The sequence below is a fragment of the Symphodus melops genome (genome assembly GCF_947650265.1).
Source record: "Symphodus melops genome assembly, chromosome: 23".
Taxonomy (NCBI): domain Eukaryota; kingdom Metazoa; phylum Chordata; class Actinopteri; order Labriformes; family Labridae; genus Symphodus; species Symphodus melops.
The window spans coordinates 9508571-9531425 of NC_136713.1; the positions used below are offsets into that span (position 1 = coordinate 9508571).

The 22855-nt window shown below is 41.3% G+C and overlaps 1 protein-coding gene across 2 annotated transcripts; it reads left to right on the forward strand.

The window, feature by feature from the left end:
- The first annotated feature begins 4668 nt into the window (after nt 1-4668).
- Nucleotides 4669-21520, forward strand: LOC306818745 (uncharacterized protein). Of its 2 annotated transcripts, XM_079336465.1 has the most exons (5): nt 9470-9927; nt 10357-10486; nt 15184-15340; nt 17234-17526; nt 18147-21520. In XM_079336465.1, the coding sequence occupies exons 4-5, from the start codon at nt 17238-17240 to the stop codon at nt 20108-20110; spliced, it is 2253 nt and encodes a 750-aa protein (XP_079192591.1). In that variant the 5' UTR covers nt 9470-9927; nt 10357-10486; nt 15184-15340; nt 17234-17237; the 3' UTR covers nt 20111-21520. The 2 variants fall into 2 exon arrangements, with proteins under 2 accessions (XP_079192590.1, XP_079192591.1); XM_079336464.1 differs by lacking the exons at nt 9470-9927; nt 10357-10486 and adding an exon at nt 4669-5001.
- Nucleotides 21521-22855: the final 1335 nt, after the last annotated feature.

Consider the following 22855-nt stretch of genomic DNA (forward strand, 5'->3'; position numbering starts at 1 on the left):
TTTTTTGCGTCAAGCAGACTCAGGTTTACCTATATATATTCAATTGTTTGCCCAAAACCCAGTGGTCCAAGACTATGCCCAGATTGCACCCCAGATGAACGGGAAATGACTCAGCGGCTTTTTAAAGCTTTGAGCAAGCATCTCAAATTGATTAATTTGTTTCCCCACCATCAAACACCGGGGGTTTCCAGTCCACACAGATTTGGCCCCCGTTCCAAGGGCAGCAGAGGAATGAAATGCAAACCAAAGCATTTGGCTTGAACCTGCAGCCAAATAAATAAAAGATTCGAGAGGGAGGCTCTCCTCAGGCTGCGGTATTCTCTCGTATATGTGCAGTAATCTTGACGGACAGAGAATACCTTCATGCCCAAGGACGATGAAGTGGTCTTAGAATCAGATGACTACATACTCTATATAATGTGGGGAAATGAGGGGAAAGTATCGTAATTATGTGCATATGCCATGAAACAGACTGCAGTCACTGAGTTTTACTCAACATGTAGATGTTATTCGATGCAGTGGATGTCCTTTTTTTTACAAGTTTTAAAAAGACAGTAAATGAGTTGATTCGAAGGTTGCTGCTTTTTTCTGTAATTTATTCAAACCTTTTTATTTTACTGATAAATCTTGGCACCATTCATAAACTGCTTTGCCAATTATATTTTGGTGAAAACATTTGAGCTGAACTATTTTGGGCTGTAAAAATGTTTTGCAATTGAGATGGATGATATTTTGAGTGGACTTATCGTTAACAGGTTCAGTATGCCTAAGGGTCTGAAGGGTGCTTAAAATATGCAGTATAGTAGAAAACACTAAATGTTATCTCCAATGAAAAAATATAAGTGACAAATATTGCATGATTTAGTTGTTTATAACAATTTTATGTGCAGCTTACAACTTCAATAGGTGTTTGAGTAATATTGAAAATGACATGTTTTTCCAGATCTTTTCAATGCAATTGAAGACGAGCCCAGTCAGAATAATTGATATATGTAGGGTTTCTGGCAGGCAGGTGTGCCCAGGTGTGTGTAAGTGAGTCTGAGTTTGTATATGAGGAAGCAGCCAGGCAGTGTGGGAGTGTGGGAGTAGGAGGTGTAGTTGATGAGTGACAGACGGCTAGGACATGTTTAAGGATCATGTTTGCCTTTTTTTTTTTTTTTATGTCATTTCTCTTCTCTTGCTGTGGGGAATTGCCCAGAAACAGAGTTCACAGATTAGCTCCGTTGATGGAGAGGTTTGGAGATAAGTTAAATAAACTGTGCAGTTTCTTTATGAAGTTTTGATGCTCAGAAATAAATGGATTACATTCATCTGTTAAGAAGGGAGGAGAGAAAGATTCATTCCATTGAATAGCAAGTTAATCTTTCAGTTTTAAGTACCAAGTCTTAGTTAAAACGTTTTCAAGTGCGACTTCAACTTGCACACTTTGGAGTTTATTGAAATATAACACAAACGTTTACCTGGCATAAGATAAATAGATGCTGGAAACATGGAGCTTGGGTCGCGAGAATTAAACATGTCTCAAAATCTGCAACTTTGTCTTTTTTGTTTAATTAATTTGTCTCTAGCGCATCCTCAATGGAAGTTCATTTTAAACAAATATTTATATTTTATGTCAGGGGTTTACTTTGCAATTCTGCACTTGTTTTGTTATTGTACTCTGTAATTTTACTTTTAAATACTCTGTTATTCTGCAAAGAAATCAATTGAATGATTCCAAAGTGAGTTATTAATGGTAGAAAAAGTTACAGCAAGTGTTGCTGAAGCATGTCGACCTCTTGTAAGCCTTTCAGTCTTCATGCACTTTGTTTGTTGTTAGTTGGTAAAGCTGTGCCTGAAAATCCTCTGGTTCTTTGGTGGAAAAAGTTAGACATATTTCAAAACAACAAGTATAGAAAGTATGAGTGCATTGAGTGTTAATTGTCCCTTTATTTGGTGCTGCATTTTGGAGAATGTAGGAAACAAATTAATAACCTAACTGTAATATAAAAAATGTATGGGACAAGTTGGCCAACAAAACTAAAAAATGACACTACAGGGAACATTTTAATTCCCAAACTGATCATATCTCATCGGAAAATGTTGATAAAGAGCAGAACCAAATCGAGTCCAAGCAGTAACTGCAGCAAAGCAACAGGTAATAAAGTAATTAATTATTCATGGTCTGCTGAACTGAGACGATTGCATCATGGTTAGAAAAAACAGAGGATGAGAGGTTTCCAGCACAGAGACACCGAGAGAGCAAGAAAAGAGGGTGTAGAGTGCAGAGTGGAGGTGATTTAGCCCTCAAACAACCCTGCTTTTCTGTCCTCCCTGCAGACTTAATGACCACAGGAAATGTTGGTAAAGGGGGTTAGCGGCTAATGATCATTTTCCTGTGATATCACATAGAACTGGCCTGCTTTGGTTTGCTCTGTAATTGGCCTGACTTCACCAAACGAAAATAAATGGTGGGAAAAAGCACAAACAGTATTCTGTTGCCTTTGCACGCAAAAAGTGGCACGACCACTCTTGTGTTTTTTCTAGCTGTCTCACGCAGCAGGCTGGAGTGAACGGACCTGCCGAATGCTAAAGATAATATTTGACCTGCAATTTTTTTTTAAATACAGTTTGAGTGCTTGTGAGAGGTTCTCATACAATACAGTTAATGAAAGCTGCACGGGCTTCTTTTGTGTTTGCAAATAGCAAAATACATGATGTGCCTCTGCAATAACATAGTAAAATAAAGGTGTTTGCCTTTTCAACATAGCACAGCTGCTGATGTACAGCAGGGCAACCACAAATGTGTTTTGTGTTCAGTTTTGTATTGCAATTAAATCAAATGCACGTTCTTAGAAATTGTGTGAAAATACACCATTGCACTTTTTATTTTAGATCATTGACAAGGGATTGCTAAGGAATTATTTAGAATATCACAATAGAGATTACATGATGACATGCAGCAGATGTCGGATTTGAACCCACAGCCGCTGCACTGTGACGAGGACTATAGCCTCTGTACGAGCAGTGTGCGACATAAGTGTTAGCTTATCCAAAGCCCCCTGTGTTTATTTCTGATGTTAGCATGCTGTAAGTCAACAAACACTTTGACAAATATAATCGCTCAACCTGCGAACCATCCCAACATGACCCTGACTTGTGAGTATGCTGGAACATTAGCGTTCAGCTCTGAACACACTCTCAGAACGACTGGCACTGCTTGACATTTTTCAGCCAATTAAGTGGTTTCATTATTTCCCTTCTCTGCAATCTCTCACTCAGTTGTGCCAGTTTTTGTACAGTGAGACACATTGAGGAACTCTGAGGGAAACTGAGAGGGCTAAATGATTTTCTCTGTGCCTCTTACACAGCCCGCTAGCTTTAATGAGGGGATGAAGACAAGCTGTCGACTCCTGAACCTTTTGGCATACCGCTGCTCTGCCAAACTCTGAAACTTTCTACCAAACATGGAAAGGAACATCAGAGTTTCAAAGCCAGCTATGAGACGAACAGATTAACAGCCAGACAGAAAAATTCAGAGGTTGTCATGAGAGAGCAAACGGCACGACTCCACAGTCAGTAACTGTTTCCAGCAGGAATCGGCACGTTAGCTTGTTAAGGAAGTACTGCAGACGGTGTTGACTGATGTGTTCACCTTGTTCCCCGTGTGTATGTTGTGATTGGGAACTTATACCTCAAGCAGAACTGCCTGGTCAAATACTCACCATTAGCCTCCTTTTCCCCACAGCTGTACCTGGTATTTAGTTCCTGTAATGACATCATGTAACTACAGTCAGGACTCGCATCTGTTGACGGATAAAGTCCATTTGAAGCCAGAATCTTTAAAAGTGTGGTTCAGAGGACAAAAAGCAGATCCAGAATGAGCTCTGTTAGCCATTTCAGACATGTTCTGCCGCGCAAACGTGTAGAAGCCTTTAAGTTTGTTTGTTCCAAACGAGGACATGCATTATCTAAAAGCTTGAAGATGTTTGAGATGTATTTATTCTTTGGCAAGTTATCAGGAGTTATGATCCTCAATGATAAGACTGATGGATATTCTCAGATTGTTTGAGTGCAGGATATCCAATAAGAGCTCCTAAATCTATCCACAATGCTTTTGGTTTGATGGAAGTTGAGGAACATAATTGGTGTGTTTTTGTTGTCTAGTTTCTCGTGATGCATCTCTATTGTCTTTGTTGGAATTTGGGATTTTACTTCCTGAATTGGTGGAATGGATGTCTTTGTCCTGAATAAGCTAATTGAAAGACAACTTCTTGCTCACTTCTGTTCAACGCGGTTGGTTGGATGGTTAGCTGGTAGGTTCATCACTTTGGTTCACTTTCTCTCTCTCTCTCTCTCTGCTTTGACTGCTGTGTTTAAGTACAGATGTTTCATTTGTATTACTATTACTGAGGGCTGCACTGCGTTTCCTAACTTGAATAAAATGTCCTTTTGATAATCTGTCTTGGAAAGTTGCAGTACACTGTTCAATCACAAGCTGCAGAATAACTTCGAACAGACTACTGTGTGTGTGTGTGTGTGTGTGTGTGTGTGTGTGTGTGTGTGTGTGTGTGTGTGTGTGTGTGTGGTAGTAGTCTGACAAAGAACTCAAGAACTCTCCTCTCAGCTCGATCTTGACCTAAGCCAAAACCAAAGTGAGACCCTGCCCTTAAATCTTTTCTGCATGCAAAGAATGCACAGAGACGTCCAAGACAAACGAGAATCTTCCTCCTCGTGATCTGCGATTGTGCAGCTGAAGTGAGCTCCTTTTTTGTTTGTTTCAGTCTCTTCTAACTTCTCACAGCCTCAGTAGATGTTTCTCTCTCATACTGATCCACTTTTTTTTTTCCTCTCTCCGTCTCTCACATACATGCAGTGATCCAGGCCGTGCCTCAGCTCCACCCACCTGCAGATAAAAGCCAAACCCTCACCAGGGCTGCTGTTCAGCGTCCGTCCAAAACTCCTTAAAGCCGTGTGATAGTTCCAGCCTGCAGCAGCACACATACACACACTCAAAGGTAAGTGATGCATCACCACTGGCACGGCAGGATTTGATGATATTTTGGTTTGCATAGCAGCTGATCAAGCTTACTGTTTTTGTTATTGCCGAATGTTTGTCCAGTTGCATTGCTTTTTTCTAAAACCATGTAGCTTTTAGGACTGCATCTAAATCAGAGTACTAGCACTGAGGAACTAAACATTGACTTTGTTTTGTTACTTTGTGTGTTTTTCATAAGACATTCTACTTCACACAGTTACTGCTGCTGACAGAAGTCTCTGCAGATAGTGTTTGTCAGTTCTCCAAAGGCAAAGAAAATCCAAAAGGAGACACCTGGGAAGAATAACTCCTTCTTAAGCTTGTTAAAATAAATGCACGGTGCAGCATCTTGACAGGATTTAGCACCAGTTAACAGAAGGGCTTGACAATTTGTGAAATTTCAGTTGCATATCCTTCTGTCGAAAAGCAAATGTTCAGAAGGTTGTTGTTGTTTTTTTTATGCAGAGCTTGAGGAAAACAAGGATTCAGTGTAAGGTTAGGTATTCCACATGAATTACAGAAAACAGAATTAAAGTCAGTTTAAGAGAGTGGCTTTCAGACTCCATATTTGTTCTGAAAAATGAGTCAGAGATGGAAAGTTCTCATCTATGAAAGATGTTTCTTACCACTTTTTTTTCACATTTTGTACCTAAAACATGCTGAAGGAGTCGTTTTTAACTCTGAGTCAGATTTGATACAGCACTGCAAATGGATTCGCAACAGACATAAATAATCAAACTTAACATGGCTTAAATAACGTGATAATTCAAAGTTCTGTCCACTCAAAATGACCAGACAGAGAAAATGTGAGTGTGTACCTGCCAGGAAACACTCAGGAATCCTTGTTCACACCTGACAGGGATTAATCATGATATATAAACACGTCCGAGGTAAATCTGCAGCTCTGTTTTCTGCTACATGAGGGGGGAAGAATCCAATAGCTGCTCTGACTTGCATGTAAAAGTAGCTTAGTGTCGCCAAAAAGTCAATTTATCTCATGATGGAAATGTGCGTCTTGCTAACAAGCGGTGCAAGTATTCTGATAAGCATCCTAATAACTCTTAGTACCCCAGTTTGTTTTTGTGGAAACATTGCTGGATGTTTTTGCAGCTGTATACTTGCAGCTCTTACAGAGAAAACTCCTAATTAGGGGAAAATGTGGTAGATGAGGTTAAAGAAGTGGCACAATTAGTTTTCTGATTGCTTTTGATTACCGTATAACTTGTAATGTAATCATGAAGGATTGTTGGCGTCAGCAAAATGTTGTTGTGCCATTCTGGCCTGAAGCAGAAGACAAGAACACAGATGTGTAAATCTTCACTCTGTTAGGTTGTAAGGCCCTGTGTTTGGTGTATGCCTGACTGATTTGTAAGACTTGACCTGAAGTGGAATAATTCAACTAACCAGACTTTGCAGCAATTTCAGGGGTTGTTTGTTTTCTTTTTTTCCAGGACTGCATGCTTTTTCCATGTTGTAGGAGGAGGAGAGTTCTCTTCTTCTGCAAACAGTTTCATACAACTAAAGGTCTATTTTTTCTTCAATCTTCAGGTTGTTATCAGGTTTATGTCGTTGAAGTTACCCGTTTAGTGCTTTGTAGTTGGATAGAGTAGAATAAACTTTTTCAAAGTAAGTCCTCACAAACGTTGCAGTACAATTTTGTCATTTTTTCACTTTGTGTCCAACAGCCTGAGGGGAGTTGGATCTTCTCATGTGAACTCTTTTGAGTTTTGGTCTCAGAGTTTTGGCTGCAAGTCTTTGGAGCGTTAGTCGGTCCAGTAAGAGGAAAACTATTTTTCAAAACCACTCAGCACATCAGGAATTGACTGCATTCACCAGCCCTTTAATAAAACAGTACATTCATGCTGTAAACCCTTCACTTCAGGGCTAAAACAACACAACGTGCAAACAGCACTGATCTTTGTCATGCCAGTCAACAGCAAAAAGGTAGGCTTCAAACTGCTCATGATTTCAGATGGAAAAATGTCCCCAAACTTAAAAGCAGTAACGACATTAAAAGAAGCATGCAGATTTATTTGTTTTTTTTACATGTTAGAGTGTCAGTGGCAAAGACATTGTGTTCACACACATTGTGTTCCCCGGTATTAATAATGTTGTCTAACACCCAGCATGCACACGTATGTATTCATATTACATGTATTTTACTGTTAGAGGCTCTTTAGTGGATTTATGGAGCTGTGGTTGCAGTTTGTCTCTTGTTTCAGATACAGGGCTTCAGTCTCTCAGAGGACGTTTGTTGTGTTTGGGTGTTAATGCAGTAATGATGCTAAGACTTTCCTCTAAGCTGCAGTTGCACGTTGTGATCACCAGACTGTGTTGGAAAGTGCATGCAGGAGTTAATTAGCTGCCTCTGTCAGCAGTCTGTAACTTTATAGATTTGTTGCTCTGTAAATGTCCCCTGACAGTATTTTCCCCTCACAGTCTCGCACTCAGACTCCTTCACAGTTCTCACCTACTGAACAGGAAGTGTTTATGCAGCTCAGAGGGAATGTGTCTCTTGATCCTGCAGCTGCAGCGAATGGGATTCCAGTCCATGTGTCCCCGCGCTCTGCTGCTACCGTGCAGTGCTCTGCAGCCTCCAAATAGAGAATATTATTCACATTTAGCATGTGATTGGGAACATTTTGTATTATCAGATACAAGCATGTTTTTGCATGGAGTTAAACTCACATTGTGTTACTGTGCAGCATGGGGCAGTTTACTTTAAAAACATTACTCTGGAGCTACAGTTTTGCATTTTGCAGATTTACTGCAAAGTATCTCTTATCTCAACTCCCGAGTAGACACAGTCGTACTTCTTATTATCCCTCGTAAATACTGCACTGCAAAAACATCTGGACAGAAGGGAAAGGGAGGCTCGTATTTTTTTCTCTGAGTGGCATATTTTACGGAGTGACTGCATAACACATTAAGCTCCGCAGGATCGTCGTCATATCTCATTACTGTCAGGCGGCTGACCGTGCATGCATGTAGCAGGGAGACCCCGATGATCCCGGGGCAGTTTATGATGTCGATAAATTGAAATGTGTGTAAAAATAGGATAAAGTTTGCAAATACAGACGGCACAAACCCAGATGACTCGTAGCAGTCTGTGCAATACGTGGAGTAAATATTAGAAAAATACACGGGGGGAAGCATTCATCAAAGGGAAACTGCCAGTCATAAACCCCCCAAAAACCTTCCCAAAGCATCAAATAGTCACCACATAGTTATTTTTAATATCAGACTGCTCTTACCATCCAACATTCACCAATTGCTCCTCATCTGGTGTTTTCCATTTCATCTATACGTTTGACTGTGCGTGTTTCAACTCTTGAAGCATTCGTCTTTGGAGATTTTCCGAGGTATTTGTGGTTAATTTGCGGCGCAGTTGTTTGGTGTTTTTGTGCTTTTATCACAGTTATTGGCGGCAAAGGAGGAGGAGGAAGCTTTCTGACCTGATTGAAGTAGACGTAAAAATCCAACTCACTCACTCTCCAATTCACTCGGACTGAAGAAAAAATGAAAGTCAAAGTTTGCATTCAAGATCACTCGAAAGGAACAGAAGTGTTAACTGTAAAATGAACCCATGTATCAAGTGGAAGCATGACTCCTGCAGGGAAAGGGCCCACTATTTTACAGGTCATTATTAAACAGTTTATACTGAGGCATAGAGATGTTTTTATGTTCAATTTAAGGTTCTCAGATGATCTTTATATTGCATCCTATGATTCATGATACCTGAGCAAAACAATGTGTGGAGCTCTTTATTCTGCTTATCCATCGATCTTAAATAATCCCATAATGTTCACAGTAGTGGAAAGAAATGACTCTTTTTGTTTGAAATAAAAAAGAAAGAGGACAATAAAATAAAGAAGAGAGGCCACAGTATGGACAGCCCTTTACACAGCACACAAAATCTATTTATGCAGCTGCAAACTGCAGAATTCCCCACTGGAGTCTGTGGTCGAAGCAAAGTGGAAGTGATCAGATCTGATGATTGGCCAAACGTTATTATTGCCTACAAAAATAATCTCTCACTAGCACAGTGTCCCGTTGAGAGCCAGTGCAAATACGAGAGAAAAGAAGAAGAAATGTGGCAAAAACCGCAGGAGGTTCAGGCGAAAACGTGAACAAGTCTGAAAAAGCCTCTGAAGTGTTTCGTTCCTGCTGTGCAAGGTTATCAATAAAATAAACTCTCTTCACTTTTAGATTCAGCAATGCTTTCTTCCCCTCCTTGTCTCCACTGATTTTCTCTCTAAATGTAGAAACAACTTGTGTAAAAAGCTTGAAGTGCTTCTTACCTCGGCCGTGCTTTAAGTGCTAAACCAGACAGTCTGTTTTGACAAAACTTGAAACTAATAGGAAAATAATTCTCAGATCTTCGGCTGAGATGAAAATTGTGGCCAGACGTTGGGTGAGTTGTGGTTCTCGGAGCTGCAGGAGAAGGAAAATGTGTCAATGAGATGTGTGAAGAGGCCTGATCGAGTGTGAGGGAGCTGTAGGTGCATTTAGCTGCACGTATGTCCGTTAAAGACAGACGACATGAACTCTGCCAATTCCAAACATGTCCGGACGCTACATCCTGTGGTCATTTCAATGTTTTACCGACCTAATGTTGTTTAGTTTGAGGTCGAGGTCGTCTCCAAAGGCGACTCCGGCCTTCGCTCTGTAAAGAGATCAAGTAGGTGTGAAGGAATGCTGAAGGAACCAGATTGAGTAAAGAACCTTCATTTCTCAGCTTTCTGCAGGGAAATTGTGCGTATTTTACCTCTGATCAAGATAAGTTTAAATGTGGGGAGAAACATAAATGTTACTTGTTGATTGATCACAGATAAATCTCCCGCTCAGAGACAGACAGGGCAGTGAATGCAGGAAAGAAAAACAGCCTGAGGTCCAGAATCCGAGTTGAGGTTTGTGAATATGAAGTAAGGAAAGAAGTTGTTGCTCTGCAGGGACGGAGAGCGGAAGGCGTGACGCAACAAACCAAAGTCAAGTATTGAATACACTAAAAACAGCAACAATTGAGATTGTAAAAAAATTACTTTAATGAGCCAGGGATCGATATGTTTGAGTTCTCTTACAGTCCAAAGCGATTTTAGTTACACACCCATTCTGTGGAAAAGACAAGGAATAATACAGATTGAATCAAGTATTCATGTACTGAAAATGAAATTCAAAAATGGAGTTTGGCGCCCTCTATCGACCCACACGCTCTGTAACACTTTGCTCCTGAGCTGTGGATTGTGACCTCAAATTTCCAATTTTTTTTCAATTTATCAGATTTAGATTGTTCAAAAAACTTGACTGTGTGAAACATACATGTTTTAATCTGTTCACAGACTTTTTGGCACAACTATTTCCCAGGCATTCATATGCGACCCGATGACAATGGCTTCACGATCCACTTTTGGGTCCCCAACCACCAGTTGAGAACCACTGCTCTTGAGGATGATGCGTAACAGCAACAACGTAAACAACTCTCACTCACACACATGCAAACAAGATTGTAGTTGTCGAAGTCGTTTAACATCAGAGCTGATGAACAGTTTTAAAAAAGAGACTTTACATTTACAGCTGTTGAAAGAGATAACATCTGTATTGTTGTTGGGTTTCAGTCATGGTTACTTGGCCCAGATGTGCAAACAGAATAAAATAAATTTGAGCAGAAGCATATGCCAAATCAATAAGAGAATCTTGTCTTTAAAGAAAAAAACAGGTTTTAGAGCTGGGATGTGATACATAAAGAGTTAAATATCTGTTTGAATCTGCATAGTAACCGCTCAGGAGCACGCGAGTTTTCTTTTAATTCAAACAGCATTTTGCAAACATGATAGTGTAGGAAACAAACATGTGTAAGTTAGGCCTGAAAGTAATGCCATCGTGCTTTTAGTAGTCTTCATTGAGCCTCGATCGTTTGTTTACAGCCGTGTCCTGGAGCGCTGTTGGGTGCCTCATTTGAAAACAAAGACCATCTGCAATCTGTTTGAGATCCACTACAGTCAAGTCTGACCACAAGCAATTAAGACTGGCACCCAGATCTGTAAGCAATGACATGCCTCTGTTTCTCATAGTTTGTTTATCAGGCAGTAGACTTCCCCATCTGGAATCAGTCAGCAGGAGAACACAGAGGAGAAATTGAAATTTGATTATTTTCAAGATGGAGGTGATAAAAGACTTGTGGCTGGAAACCAAGCGGCCGCGGTTGTTTTTGGCAAAGTGGTTCAGAGGGACCAGCGTCTTTTGAGGGGGCCGGCGAGTCTGTCATCGAGCGAGGGCTGCGGAGGTGTCTGAAGAGTTTTCATCAGAGCTGAGTTTGGGACAGAGATGAAAAGCTGGAAAAATAAGCATAAGCTTTGTAAGAGGATTCCTGTTTGGTCTTTGTCTTTCAGACCACAGCGGGTTTAAGGACGTCGAGTCGAGTACATTTCTATTGTCTGACCTTTCAAATCCTCGCAAACAGAGGGATTCGTTTCCTTCCCTGACATGATGTCACAGTATTACAGATCAGGAGAATAATGCTCTGATTGATCAGCAGGCAGACAGAAACCTGCAGCTGGACTTTAGTATTTTGATTTTAAAGATAGATAATCAGTCATTAAGGTTTTTTATCAGCTTTATATCAGTTTTATTTATGTAAGTCACTTAACATGAACACGGCACTCGTCAACAACCAGGCGCTTAGTGTTGGAGTAGAAAAAGATTTCAGGCTTTTTTTGCAGTGACTTTTTTGGGGCTAATCAGTCACTTCCTGTTACGTGATAAAGCTATCCCTCACCCGCCTTTACATGTGAGGGCAAAATAAAGAGGACCAGGGACAACATAACAACAAGGATCGAGGAATCAATCAATCAATCTTTATTTGTATAGCAGGAAGTGACTCTCCTTCTCTTAAGAGGTTTATATGAACATCTGTTAATGTAATTAATGAATTAAGGTCACGGCGGGTTGTCACATGAGTGGTGAAAAGCAACATGCAGAGGGGCCCCTGAATTAGTTTTTGCCTAGGGCCCCTGTCTGTTCTGTTTTGCACAGATCTTAAATGTCAGCTCATTTTGAGTAAATTTCTCCCCGCTCACTGCTTGGCCTCCAACACTTAAAAAAACATCAATCTCAGTCCCCTGATGGCATCTCCGTCAGAAACACGGGCTGCACTTTGAAAAGAATCACGCTGTACATGGAATTTTACCTCCGCAGGTGTTTCACTTTAAATAGCTCAATAAATCTTAGCCTGTCATCAGGACATGTTAGCTGATCACTTCTTGAAAGCTGATGTTTGAGCAATAAATGAGAACTATCAGACGGAAATAATCCAATAAAACATTTGGGGAACCGCTTTATTTGTTGTGTTGAAACTTTGGCGTTCAGCAAGTAATCAAAGCTACACACACGGGGTAATGTCTTTATAATTTAATGTGTTGTAGAAAAATTAAGTCTCTTGGCCAGACACGGTTACTCCAATTACTTTCCCATTACTCTGTCTGGAAAGATGAAGATGACTGATGAGGTGAACGTCGTCCAATCAAATCCTCTGAGTAAAAAGTGAAAAGTAAGGAGTGATAAGAAACTCTCGGCATGATGTTCCAGTGGAAAACTGTGTGCTGCTGGTATCATTTGACTTCACTTTATGATTATTCATAAATCACCTCTCAAAGGATTCAAGCAAGTTGTATCTAAGGTGTTTATTTGTTTTACTCTCCTCATTCATCCTGATGGTGAAGAGAAAACAAGAAGATTTTAGTGTCCTGCAGTTAATTATACTGTGTATTTATAAAACGAAATAGCCGCGTTGGGAAAAATTAAAGACATGAAACAAGAAGACAATAAACAAGATGTGCTATTTTTAATGCGGAGCAAATTTATTCAAATACTAAATCCTCCACTAAAATAAATGTCAATAATGTTGTTAATGTCGTGTGACTTAATGATATTCAACGTAAACATTTTTACCGTCAGAAAACACAAAGTGAAATCAGATTTACCAGAGAGTGTATAAATGTAACAAAACACTTCAGTCACATTAGAGATAACATTTTATAAAGACTAAATCTGCTTCTCTAAGAAAACGACGTCCAATAACTTTGTGAAATTTATCCGACACAGTTAACAGATATCGATCTATTAGACACGTTTCTTTTGTAGTTTCACGATTAAAAATGATTCCAACCCAATTTACTCGATAATAGTGACTATGTCGACTGTAATACAGTATGACTAGTTCAGTTTGTTACTCACAAAGTAAACTAGTAAATACTTAATGTAATGTCAGTGCTGCTCAGCCTGTCTGCTTGACAGCTTATGATTTATATTTGCTGCAATGAAAAAGTACACTGACTGAAAACGTTGTATTTCTACGATAAAAACAGACTTTTGTTTGGGTGATTAATCTGACGTTGAGTTAAAGAATAATATTATAATATGTGTGAAGAATTGGTATAAATTCCAGCTTTCCTTTTCCCTGAGTTGAATAAAGGTTTTTTTACTGAAAAGTACAGACACTGAATGTGTTGTTGAAAAGTTGAGCAGCTCACAGCACAGATCGAGAAGTTACTTTTGTCCTTAACCTTCCCCCGATGTGTCAGATGTTAGATGATAAAAACGAATCTCTGCCAAAAGCTTCCTAAAGCAGCTCGTCCAAATTCAGCTCGTCTTCTAAAGCAGCTCATCCTGCTGATTCGACAGGATGTGTTTTTGTCTGCTCTAAGCTTCAAACTCTGGCGTATTGTAAAAGAGAACATGTGTTTCATGACGTCGTCCTGTCCTCTTTTTTTCCCCTGACTTGTGTTTTAATGGAGGTCGTCTCTTTTCCTCGTCGACCATGTGTTCCTCTTTTGTCTGCAGAGAAAACGTTGCATTGTGGGAAGCGGTGGGGGGGGGGGGGGGGGGGGGGGGTGCGTGTCCACTGCAGCAACAGTGGGGTTTATCATCCCCACGTGTGAAATCATGTTCAATTTAGGAGATCAATACTTGAGGATCAATCCCGGGCTGGGTTCAGATCTGAAAAAGATGTTTGACAAATTAGCTCCAGCGCCGCGGCTCAGGGAAACGCAGAGAGACAACAAGCTGCTTTCAATTAACAGTGAAAGTCTTCTTTGAGTCTGTCTCCTTTACTTGAGAAAAACTGCGAGAACAGGAGGAAACCCTTTCATTTGACATCATACCATCTTTGGGTCCCACGTGTTCCCCTGTAATACTTGACATTTAAAAAAGATGATGTCACTTTCATGTTTGCTTTTGCTTTACTGTAAGCCTCTCGTTCTTGGAGGGAGCACTGAAGCCGAGTCTGTACAGACACGATTAACCTTTCTCTCTAATAAGTGAGTTTACATTCAAGAAAGTCACTGGAGAGGGTGTCTCTCTGTGAAAAGTGAACACCATTTCTTTATCGTTTTGTAAAGAAAGCTGCAGAGCAATACAATCCAGGGACATGAAATGAAAGATAAAAAGTCAACAAGATGAGACCAATACAAAAATAACAAAGAGGAGGCACTAAAAGTACTGTAAAAGTAAAGTGCTGACTTGATGTCAAGTGTCTGGGATGAACATTGACAAAGGTCAGAGGTCATCTACAGTGTGTGCACCGGCTCTGTCTGTGCTGCTGGACATAGTCTGGATGTGATGGGTCCAGTCACACTGAAGCTCTGGTTCTGTTTTTAAGCTTTTGGGAAGATGTTTAAAGACACGTTTTCTTCACCCTGATGTTATTAAACATGCTTAAAATCCAGGAAGTACATGTAAAACGACAATGTTTTAAACATTCAGAATGATTTGCCCATGATTTAACGTTTGAGGGTAATATTTGCAGAGCTTTGCTTTGGCATGGACTTTAATCTATCATGTATTGTAAGGTATACAAACTTGTTTCCACCCCACTAGAAGCATCAGGTTTTTCCAGTTTAAAGTATTACTGCTGGTTTCTGTGTTAGTCATTTTTGACCCACTATTAAAGCAGAAGATATTTCATATCGATCCCCAGCTAGCAGGTAAGATACCGATTTCCGATTTTACATCTGTCCATGCATTCCTAAGGAAAAGAGCTTTGTCTCAGCATAACTATAATTTCCAAAATGTGTCTACCATTCGGATGGCAGCTCAGTGTTACAAACCCCAGGCCTCTGCGAAAGGTCACAGCCCGACATTCATCCAACCTGGCATTTATATTTTCACAGGGCCCAGCAGGACTGCAGCTAACACCTGGCTGGATTCTGTGCATGGCCACCGTCCCACTCATGGCTTGGAAAAGACCCAGAAAAGCAGCATAAAGTAGGAGAGAAACGGGCCAGAGGGAGCAACGACCTTCATACCGAGAGGAGAAAATACCTGAAAGTGAGCGAATTTGGCGATTTGAATGGTGGAAAATAGTTGAAGAAATGACCATTAAAAGTTTCTCACACACACACACACACACGTGAGCTTACGCAAAAAAAAGATTATTGGCATTTTGGGCCTTAGTTTTTTTCTTTTCCATTAATACTTAGTGTTTGGAATATCATTTATTGGAGAGTTTGACTTTAGAAACATTTATGCAATCTTGATTGATTTGAATACGTACTGTTTATATGCAACGTTAGTGTTCAGCATTTACTGAAGCACTATGAAACATTATGACATATTTTGGCTTCAGTTGAAACTAAAAAAATTGATGTAGGTTTTTCAACAAAATCACCAAAGTTGAGGACCGTTTAAAATTGAATTATTGCTTATTACTTTACTTTATTTATTACTAATTATTACTGATGGTCATGATGGTAATGGATTGTTAAGGTTGATGTAAAATATTATAGTTCAAATCCCTTGCCCCCCCCCCCCCCAAAAAAAAACCAGTAGTCTTTAGAAGTGTAAGAAAGACCCCAAATTGCAGAACTGTAAACTTAGATATGAACACTGAGCTTTAATGGGTACCTAAAGCTCTGTTTATTTTCGTGGTTTGCTTTCTTTTTGCATACTTTGTATCTGGATTGCACTGATTATTACAGATTAGGAAGGTGTGCTAAAAACAACCTACAGAAGAAATATTCAGCCTGAACCACGGAGCTTGCTTTTTTTCTGATAATTGTCCAGAAAAAAATTTAAGCAAGTCTTACTTTTATTAATTCTTCTCTCTGACAGCTTGGGCATACAGACAGCATAGCACAGTTTTCAGCGTTTATTATCACGTCGCGCTCTTGGCAGATTGTTGTTGATCTCTTCAGCTTAGACATGTTCAGAGGATTAAGGATGATGTTTAAATGTGACCACGACCCCTGAGGGGCCTCTTTAATTATGATACATGTGTTTTAGCAGCATGAGTTTAGTGTAATTCACTTCAAGGATGTGAGACTCAGAGGGTTTTGCAGAGTATGTTTGAAATGTATCATCAAAAGGAAGGAAGGAGGAGGGGAAAAGCCAGACAGGAAAGTGTTTTTGTTTCTCTTTTTGTTCTCCCACAGCGACTTTCATCAGCTGAAGAGCACAGCCTGCTGGTGGAATTAAATATAAACTTGTATTGAGTTTTGCATCTGTCCGTCTGTCTGTCAACAGATGAAGCTAACATGTTGAAATGTAGATTTAATTTTGAAGCATTTGTCCATATTATGATTTGTAAAAGTAAAATTAGCATGATGATGGATGTCACCAGTGTCATTTCTGCTCTGGCTTGGAGACTTAAACGTTTCAACATTAAGACTTGAATTATGTGAGAATTGTAGGATTTTGATGGTTTTTAAAAGTAATTTCATACAATGTCAGGATATATCTGCTTTGATGTTGACCATTTGTCTGCAAATATTGTTTTTATTAAGGTCTCCTTATGTACCCTTGTGTAAGTATGGGAATCATTTTGTTTTAACACAGTGAGTGATGAAAACGCAAACTGAAACTTAAAGTTGGAAATCTTTGGAGATATTTTTGACTGGTGAAAAATTGTCATTGTGCAAGAATGGTATAATTGTATTGCAATTCCAGGGATATTTGATTAATTATAATGTAAACTGACTGTTTATCTCCATGAAAACAAACTCTTTTGACACAACAAATTCTTGAAACATGTCCTTCTTTCACTGTTGGTAACAAACTACAATGTCAGAGCAACCCTGGGTTTTTAAATCCTTTATTTTAGGATTGACATTAGCTTATTTAATAATTAGCAATTATAGTTTAAAAGCTGAACTTAAGTAAGATGTAAGAAAAGAGTGTGATCAAAAAGGGTTACAGTTTTCCATTTTGTCTTCCCTTCTGCAGAAAAATGGCAGCAGTTGCCCTCCCTTCTCTCTGTTTACTTATCACAGTACACAACCTGTGTTTACTACACCTGGTCCATGCGGGAGCGTATTATCCACACAAACAGCCACCTCCACAGCACCAGCCTCTGCCACAATACAACGACGGTTATCCCCCTCAGCAACAGTTTATGGGGAACGAGATGCCGCACCTGCCTTACGGTAAAGAAATGCCATCACTGCCTCAGTACGGCAAAGAGCTTCCTCAACTTCCCTTCCACATGGGCAAAGAGAGGCCACTTACTGAAGGCAAAGGTGAGGGGAACACGTTTGCAAGAAATGACGACCCTGAAATAAAAGCTCAGGATAAAAGGCTACAGGACATTTTACAGTTCAACACATGTTTGCTTTATTACACAGAGAGCAGATTGGTTGTGATCATAGGGGTAATATTTAAAATTTGTCTCCAACCTGCTTTTTTTTTTTCTTAATTGTCAGTTCAGACTTTGTTTATTGCGCTTTAATGTTTGTCTGCAAACTTTGGATAACACAGGATACTACTGGATATAATGGATGATGTATGTAGGTTTCTTTTTTATAAGTTTGACAATAATAACAGAAGAAAACCCCCAGCAGAAGTGACTAAATGTACACACTGTTTCTTAACTTGGGAAAAGAGACGGAAAATGTAAATTGACTTAGTGACAAACAGGCTCCCCATAAACAAAAGTGGCAGCAGATCCCATTATCACATCTATTTGAAAGAAAAATGTAAGAAGAAAAACACAATACAATCTAAATATCCATTGATCCATAAGTTGAGCTCTGTTTAATGGGGGTCTGCCATAGACATTATTTTGATAATAAATTGTGATTGTTTCTAATCAAACAGTTGAAGTTGACCTCTCTTGACCAAATGTTCTTTCTGTTCTCAGGACAAACGTTTAATCCCAGAGGGGCTAAAGGTCCCCTTAAAGGTCCAGGTGGGGAAGGTCTCAGAGAAGGACCACAAGGAATTCAGGGCCCACCAGGACCAACTGGACCACCGGGACCCCAAGGTCCTACAGGGCTACCAGGCCAGGGATTGCCAGGGATGCCAGGAAAGCCAGGGCCTCCTGGTCCTCAAGGCTACCCTGGAATAGGAAAACCTGGCATGCCAGGATTGCCCGGAAAACCTGGAGGACCAGGGTTACAAGGACCAAAAGGGGATCTTGGTCCTGCTGGTGGCGAAGGGCCAACTGGGCTTCCTGGGCCCGCAGGGCTCCCAGGTCCCCCCGGACTCCCCGGAATTTCAAAACCAGGAGGTTACGGGCCGCCCGGACAATTGGGTCCTATCGGGGAGCCGGGCCAAAAAGGTGTACAGGGGTTCCCTGGTCCTCCGGGGTCAAAGGGAGACAAAGGGTTTGGTCTACCTGGTTTGCCAGGTTTAAAAGGACCTGGCGGACCACCCGGTCCCCCCGGAAATGTGGGCATGCCTGGGATTGGTAAACCTGGCACAAACGGTCTCCCCGGTCAACCAGGGATACCAGGAAAACCAGGTCCTTCCGGAGAGCCCGGAACGGCAGGACCCCCTGGCGATAGAGGTCAACCGGGACCACCTGGCCTGCCTGGAATTGGGAAACAAGGAACAGATGGTTTCAGGGGACAACCAGGGCCTCCTGGGGGAAAAGGAGAAACCGGCCCTCCTGGTTTACCAGGGGGGCCAGGCTTGCCAGGATATGGTAAACCAGGCTTTCCAGGACCTAAGGGTCACAAGGGTCACGCCGGTTTCCCTGGACCTCCAGGATCAAAGGGCGATAAAGGTCACGGAGGTCCCCCGGGAGTCATCGGCCCGAGCGGCCCGAGCGGTACGCCTGGCCCACCGGGTCCTATTGGACTTCCGGGCAGTATTGGCTTTCCAGGACAAAAGGGGGAGGGTGGTGCCGGGGGACTGAAAGGATACCCGGGAACGAAGGGGGACACGGGTCCTCCCGGCCTCCCAGGTCAACCAGGTAGGTCAGGAGAGGGGGGACAACCAGGCCAGAGAGGTTTTCAAGGGCCAGTCGGCCCCAAAGGAGAACCCGGTGCGAGGGGTTTACCCGGAAACCCTGGCGGCGCAGGGTTGTCTGGAGCTCGAGGACAGTCGGGGCAGCCGGGAGAGAAAGGCCATCAAGGACCCCAGGGTATTCCAGGTCTTATGGGACCCGGGGGACCAATTGGACCTCCTGGGCCACCGGGACAGAAAGGCGAAACAGGTTTCCCCGGTAAAGCCGGATATCCTGGTGAGGGTAAGCCAGGGGCCCCCGGTCACATCGGTCCTCAAGGTAGCCCCGGTATCAGCGGCCCTGCCGGTCTTCCCGGGCAACCGGGACTACCCGGACCACCCGGTCCTCCAGGACTTCCTTTGACTTCTCCCGACACGGGACAGATCCTCCCCGTGTCCGGCCCCTACAGCGGACAAAAACAAGGCTGGCAGAAGAAAAAGAACGAGGGTGAGCTGGGAGGAAACGCTCTGGAGATGCCTTCGTTCACAGCTAAGCTCACAAATCCATTCCCTCCCGTCGGCTCCCCCGTCGTCTTTGACAAACTCCTACACAACGGCAACCAGGACTACAATCCCCAGAGTGGTATTTTCACCTGCAGCGTGCCGGGGATCTACTACTTTGCTTACCACGTCCACTGCAAAGGAGGAAACGTGTGGGTGGCACTGATGAAGAACAACGAACCGGTGATGTACACTTACGACGAGTACAAGAAGGGCTTGCTGGATCAGGCGTCGGGGAGCGCCGTACTACCTCTGCGACAAGGAGACTCTGTGCATATACAGCTGCCGTCCGACCAGGCTGCAGGACTCTACGCCGGTCAATACGTCCACTCCACATTCTCTGGTTTCTTGTTGTACCCAATGCAACAACATTGAGCCTGCAAAAAGTGCAGTTCCTCAGAAAGCCAAGGAAACCCCACGACGCGCCATATTAAGCAGGCTTTTTTCCCCAGCAGAACGGAAGCACGTTTACAGCCCTGTTGAAAAAGGGTTTGGGTACGAACGGCCGATTTCTCTATCGGCACACACCGTACGGGGTTGAAATTTGTTTCCAACTCTTCCATTTGTATTTTATTAAGGCAAAGAGTTTGTCATAAATGTAGGGGCATGGCTGCAGAGTTGTAGCTGTTATCCTTTGGCTCAAGACAGGCCTCTAGAATGTCTGTTAGTCTGTTTGTAGTCGTCCCAAAGTTTGGCAGCGTTGGCATTTCCAGTGTGGCGACTGCCACCGTTTGGCCTAAAAATGACTCTACACAAGCAATGCCAGGTTTGATACAGTTTATGGTGTCAACAAAGGGAAATAGCACTGACATTTGAAGGGTACATTTTCATATTTATAGTAAAAGTAGAGTAGTCAGACAGGTACAATGAAGGTGAAGTTGAATGTTTTATAATATATGAAGGCAAAATAGAGACATGGTGGAAACACGTCATTAGAATTTAAATGCTCGACATAATAAAATAACATACATCCGTAGAGCCTGGGAAACGCAACTTTTTGAGTAACGGGCATCAAAAAATCACATCCGGTCATTGGGAAGGTTTTGGTTGGTACAGTTTCACGTATTTGTTGTTGTGAATGTTGTATGTTTACATTTATTCTTATAGCCATCCACACACAATATATCAGTGTTAATAACCTGACTGCACCAGTAAGTTACCGTGTTGCAGCTTTTATTCATTTTTCAGTCAGTGTTTTGCTTTACAGGCACATACTCAAAGTACATATTCATGTCATTGTACAAGACATTCAAAGGTTTCAGTTAAAAATATGGGCCGTTTACTCGGATTCATTGTACACATTCAGTTATTGTAAATGTTTATGCTGCAAAAATGGACATTTGCATCTGACAGAACAATGAGGAATCATGTTATGTGTCACTCCTGAACAGAGGGGGAAAAAAACAGGTTAAACAGTTTAGATTTGTAAGTTTTGGCAGTTGGTTGTCAAAGCATTGTTTAATCTTTGAACATTTTGTAAATTTGTCATTACTCTCTGTAACTTATTTGACTACTGACTAAATGTCTGTGTCTGGATGGTGAATGGTGACATTTATAAGAAATGAACAAAAACAGAACATGTTCTGTAGCAAAAAGTCAAATATTCCAAGACACGTTGGATGTTTGTGCTTATTGTCATTCACACTTCTGTCGGCTTTTCCTTTATTTCATTTTCTGCGTTTCTTTTGTGTAATTTATTTACACAGTGCACCACATCTATTGGGGGGTGGCTTTTAAGTGTGTGTGTATGTTTTTAAATGTTTAATAAAGTGATAAAATAATGTCTTTGGACACAGTCACGCTCGTGCTTGAAATTAGAATTGTACACTGCAAAAGAGGTACGTTGAGCCATGTTTAGTTTGTTACCAAAACTGCATAAATACACACGGAACAACGAGTCACTGAAGCCTGCTCATAATGTCAGTGGTTGAACAATAACCATTTTTGAATATGTTAAAAAGAAAATACTTTGCATGTGCATGAAAGTTCACAAAAAGGGCAAAAAAGCATGTAGTTTGCATATTCTTGTATTAAACGTGCAAGATGTCTCGGTCCTTGGTATGGTGCCCGCTACAAAAACCAAACAAAATGTTAAACAAGTAGATGAAAAGGCCCTTTGAACTGTTTTCAACCAAATTGACATCTTAATGATTGGAAAAGACTTTAAAAAAAATAAAATAAAATAAAAACCCCTGCATTGTCCTTCAGCACATTAAGCAATTTGCAATTGCAGACATTGGGCTTGATCAAAACAAAGTATCTGGAGCTATTTGGTCACCTGTTCCTTTGTGGTTGCTCCCAGAGCCTGATGTAGATCTATCCCTGCTTGAGCAGAAACATGGAAAAAAGATTTCTGGGAATATAGGTGTACATGTAAATCAGATGCAGGAGGAATATACTCTGATTTTTACAGATGGTTCCAGGATCAGGGAAAGCTGTATGTGGTTTGGCATGTATGTGGCTAACCTTCAGATTCAACAGAGTGTCCGCACATCTGACCATTTGTCTGTGTTTACAGCTGAACTTTTGGCTATTTTATGGGCCGTATGGTGGGTTAGGGACACCCAGCCTTCAAAGTCTTTAATCTGTTCTGACTCAACAGCAGCACTGGTGGCATTAAGAGAGGGAACATTAGTTGAGAATGTAGGTGGTGAAATTGGGTTATTATGGGTACCCGGTCATTCAGGGATGGAGGGAAACGAAATCTCTGACAAGCTTGCAAAGGAGTCTTTGAGTAAACAGAGTATTGACATGAATGTTCCTCTTGGAAAGAGTGAATGTTATAGTATATTGAAAGAAAAGTTAGAAAGGGCAGGCATCGTTTCTCTCTGCAACCATCAGTTAAAAGGAAAAGGCTTCTGCTGAAATTTAGCAGAAAGGACGATGTGGTTTTAACAAGGCTGAGGTTAGGGTATTGCGGTGTAGCCATCCAGATGGCCTGTGTCAATGTGGGCAGGAAGAAACAGTCTGACATGTTGTATTTGTATGTTGGAGTTATAAGAATGAAAGAAGTCAGTTATTGACTCGGGACTCTCATCCTTGTCATTGAAGTCAATCAATCAATCAATCAATCAATCTTTATTTATATAGCGTCAATTCATAACAGGCGTTATCTCAAGA

Coding starts and splice junctions, on each gene's coding strand:
- LOC306818745 (XM_079336464.1), top strand. CDS start 17,238: ATGGCAGCAGTTGCCCTCCCTTCTCTCTGTTTACTTATCACAGTACAC. Junction 17,527..18,146: donor GCCACTTACTGAAGGCAAAG/GTGAGGGGAACA, acceptor TTCTGTTCTCAG/GACAAACGTTTAATCCCAGA.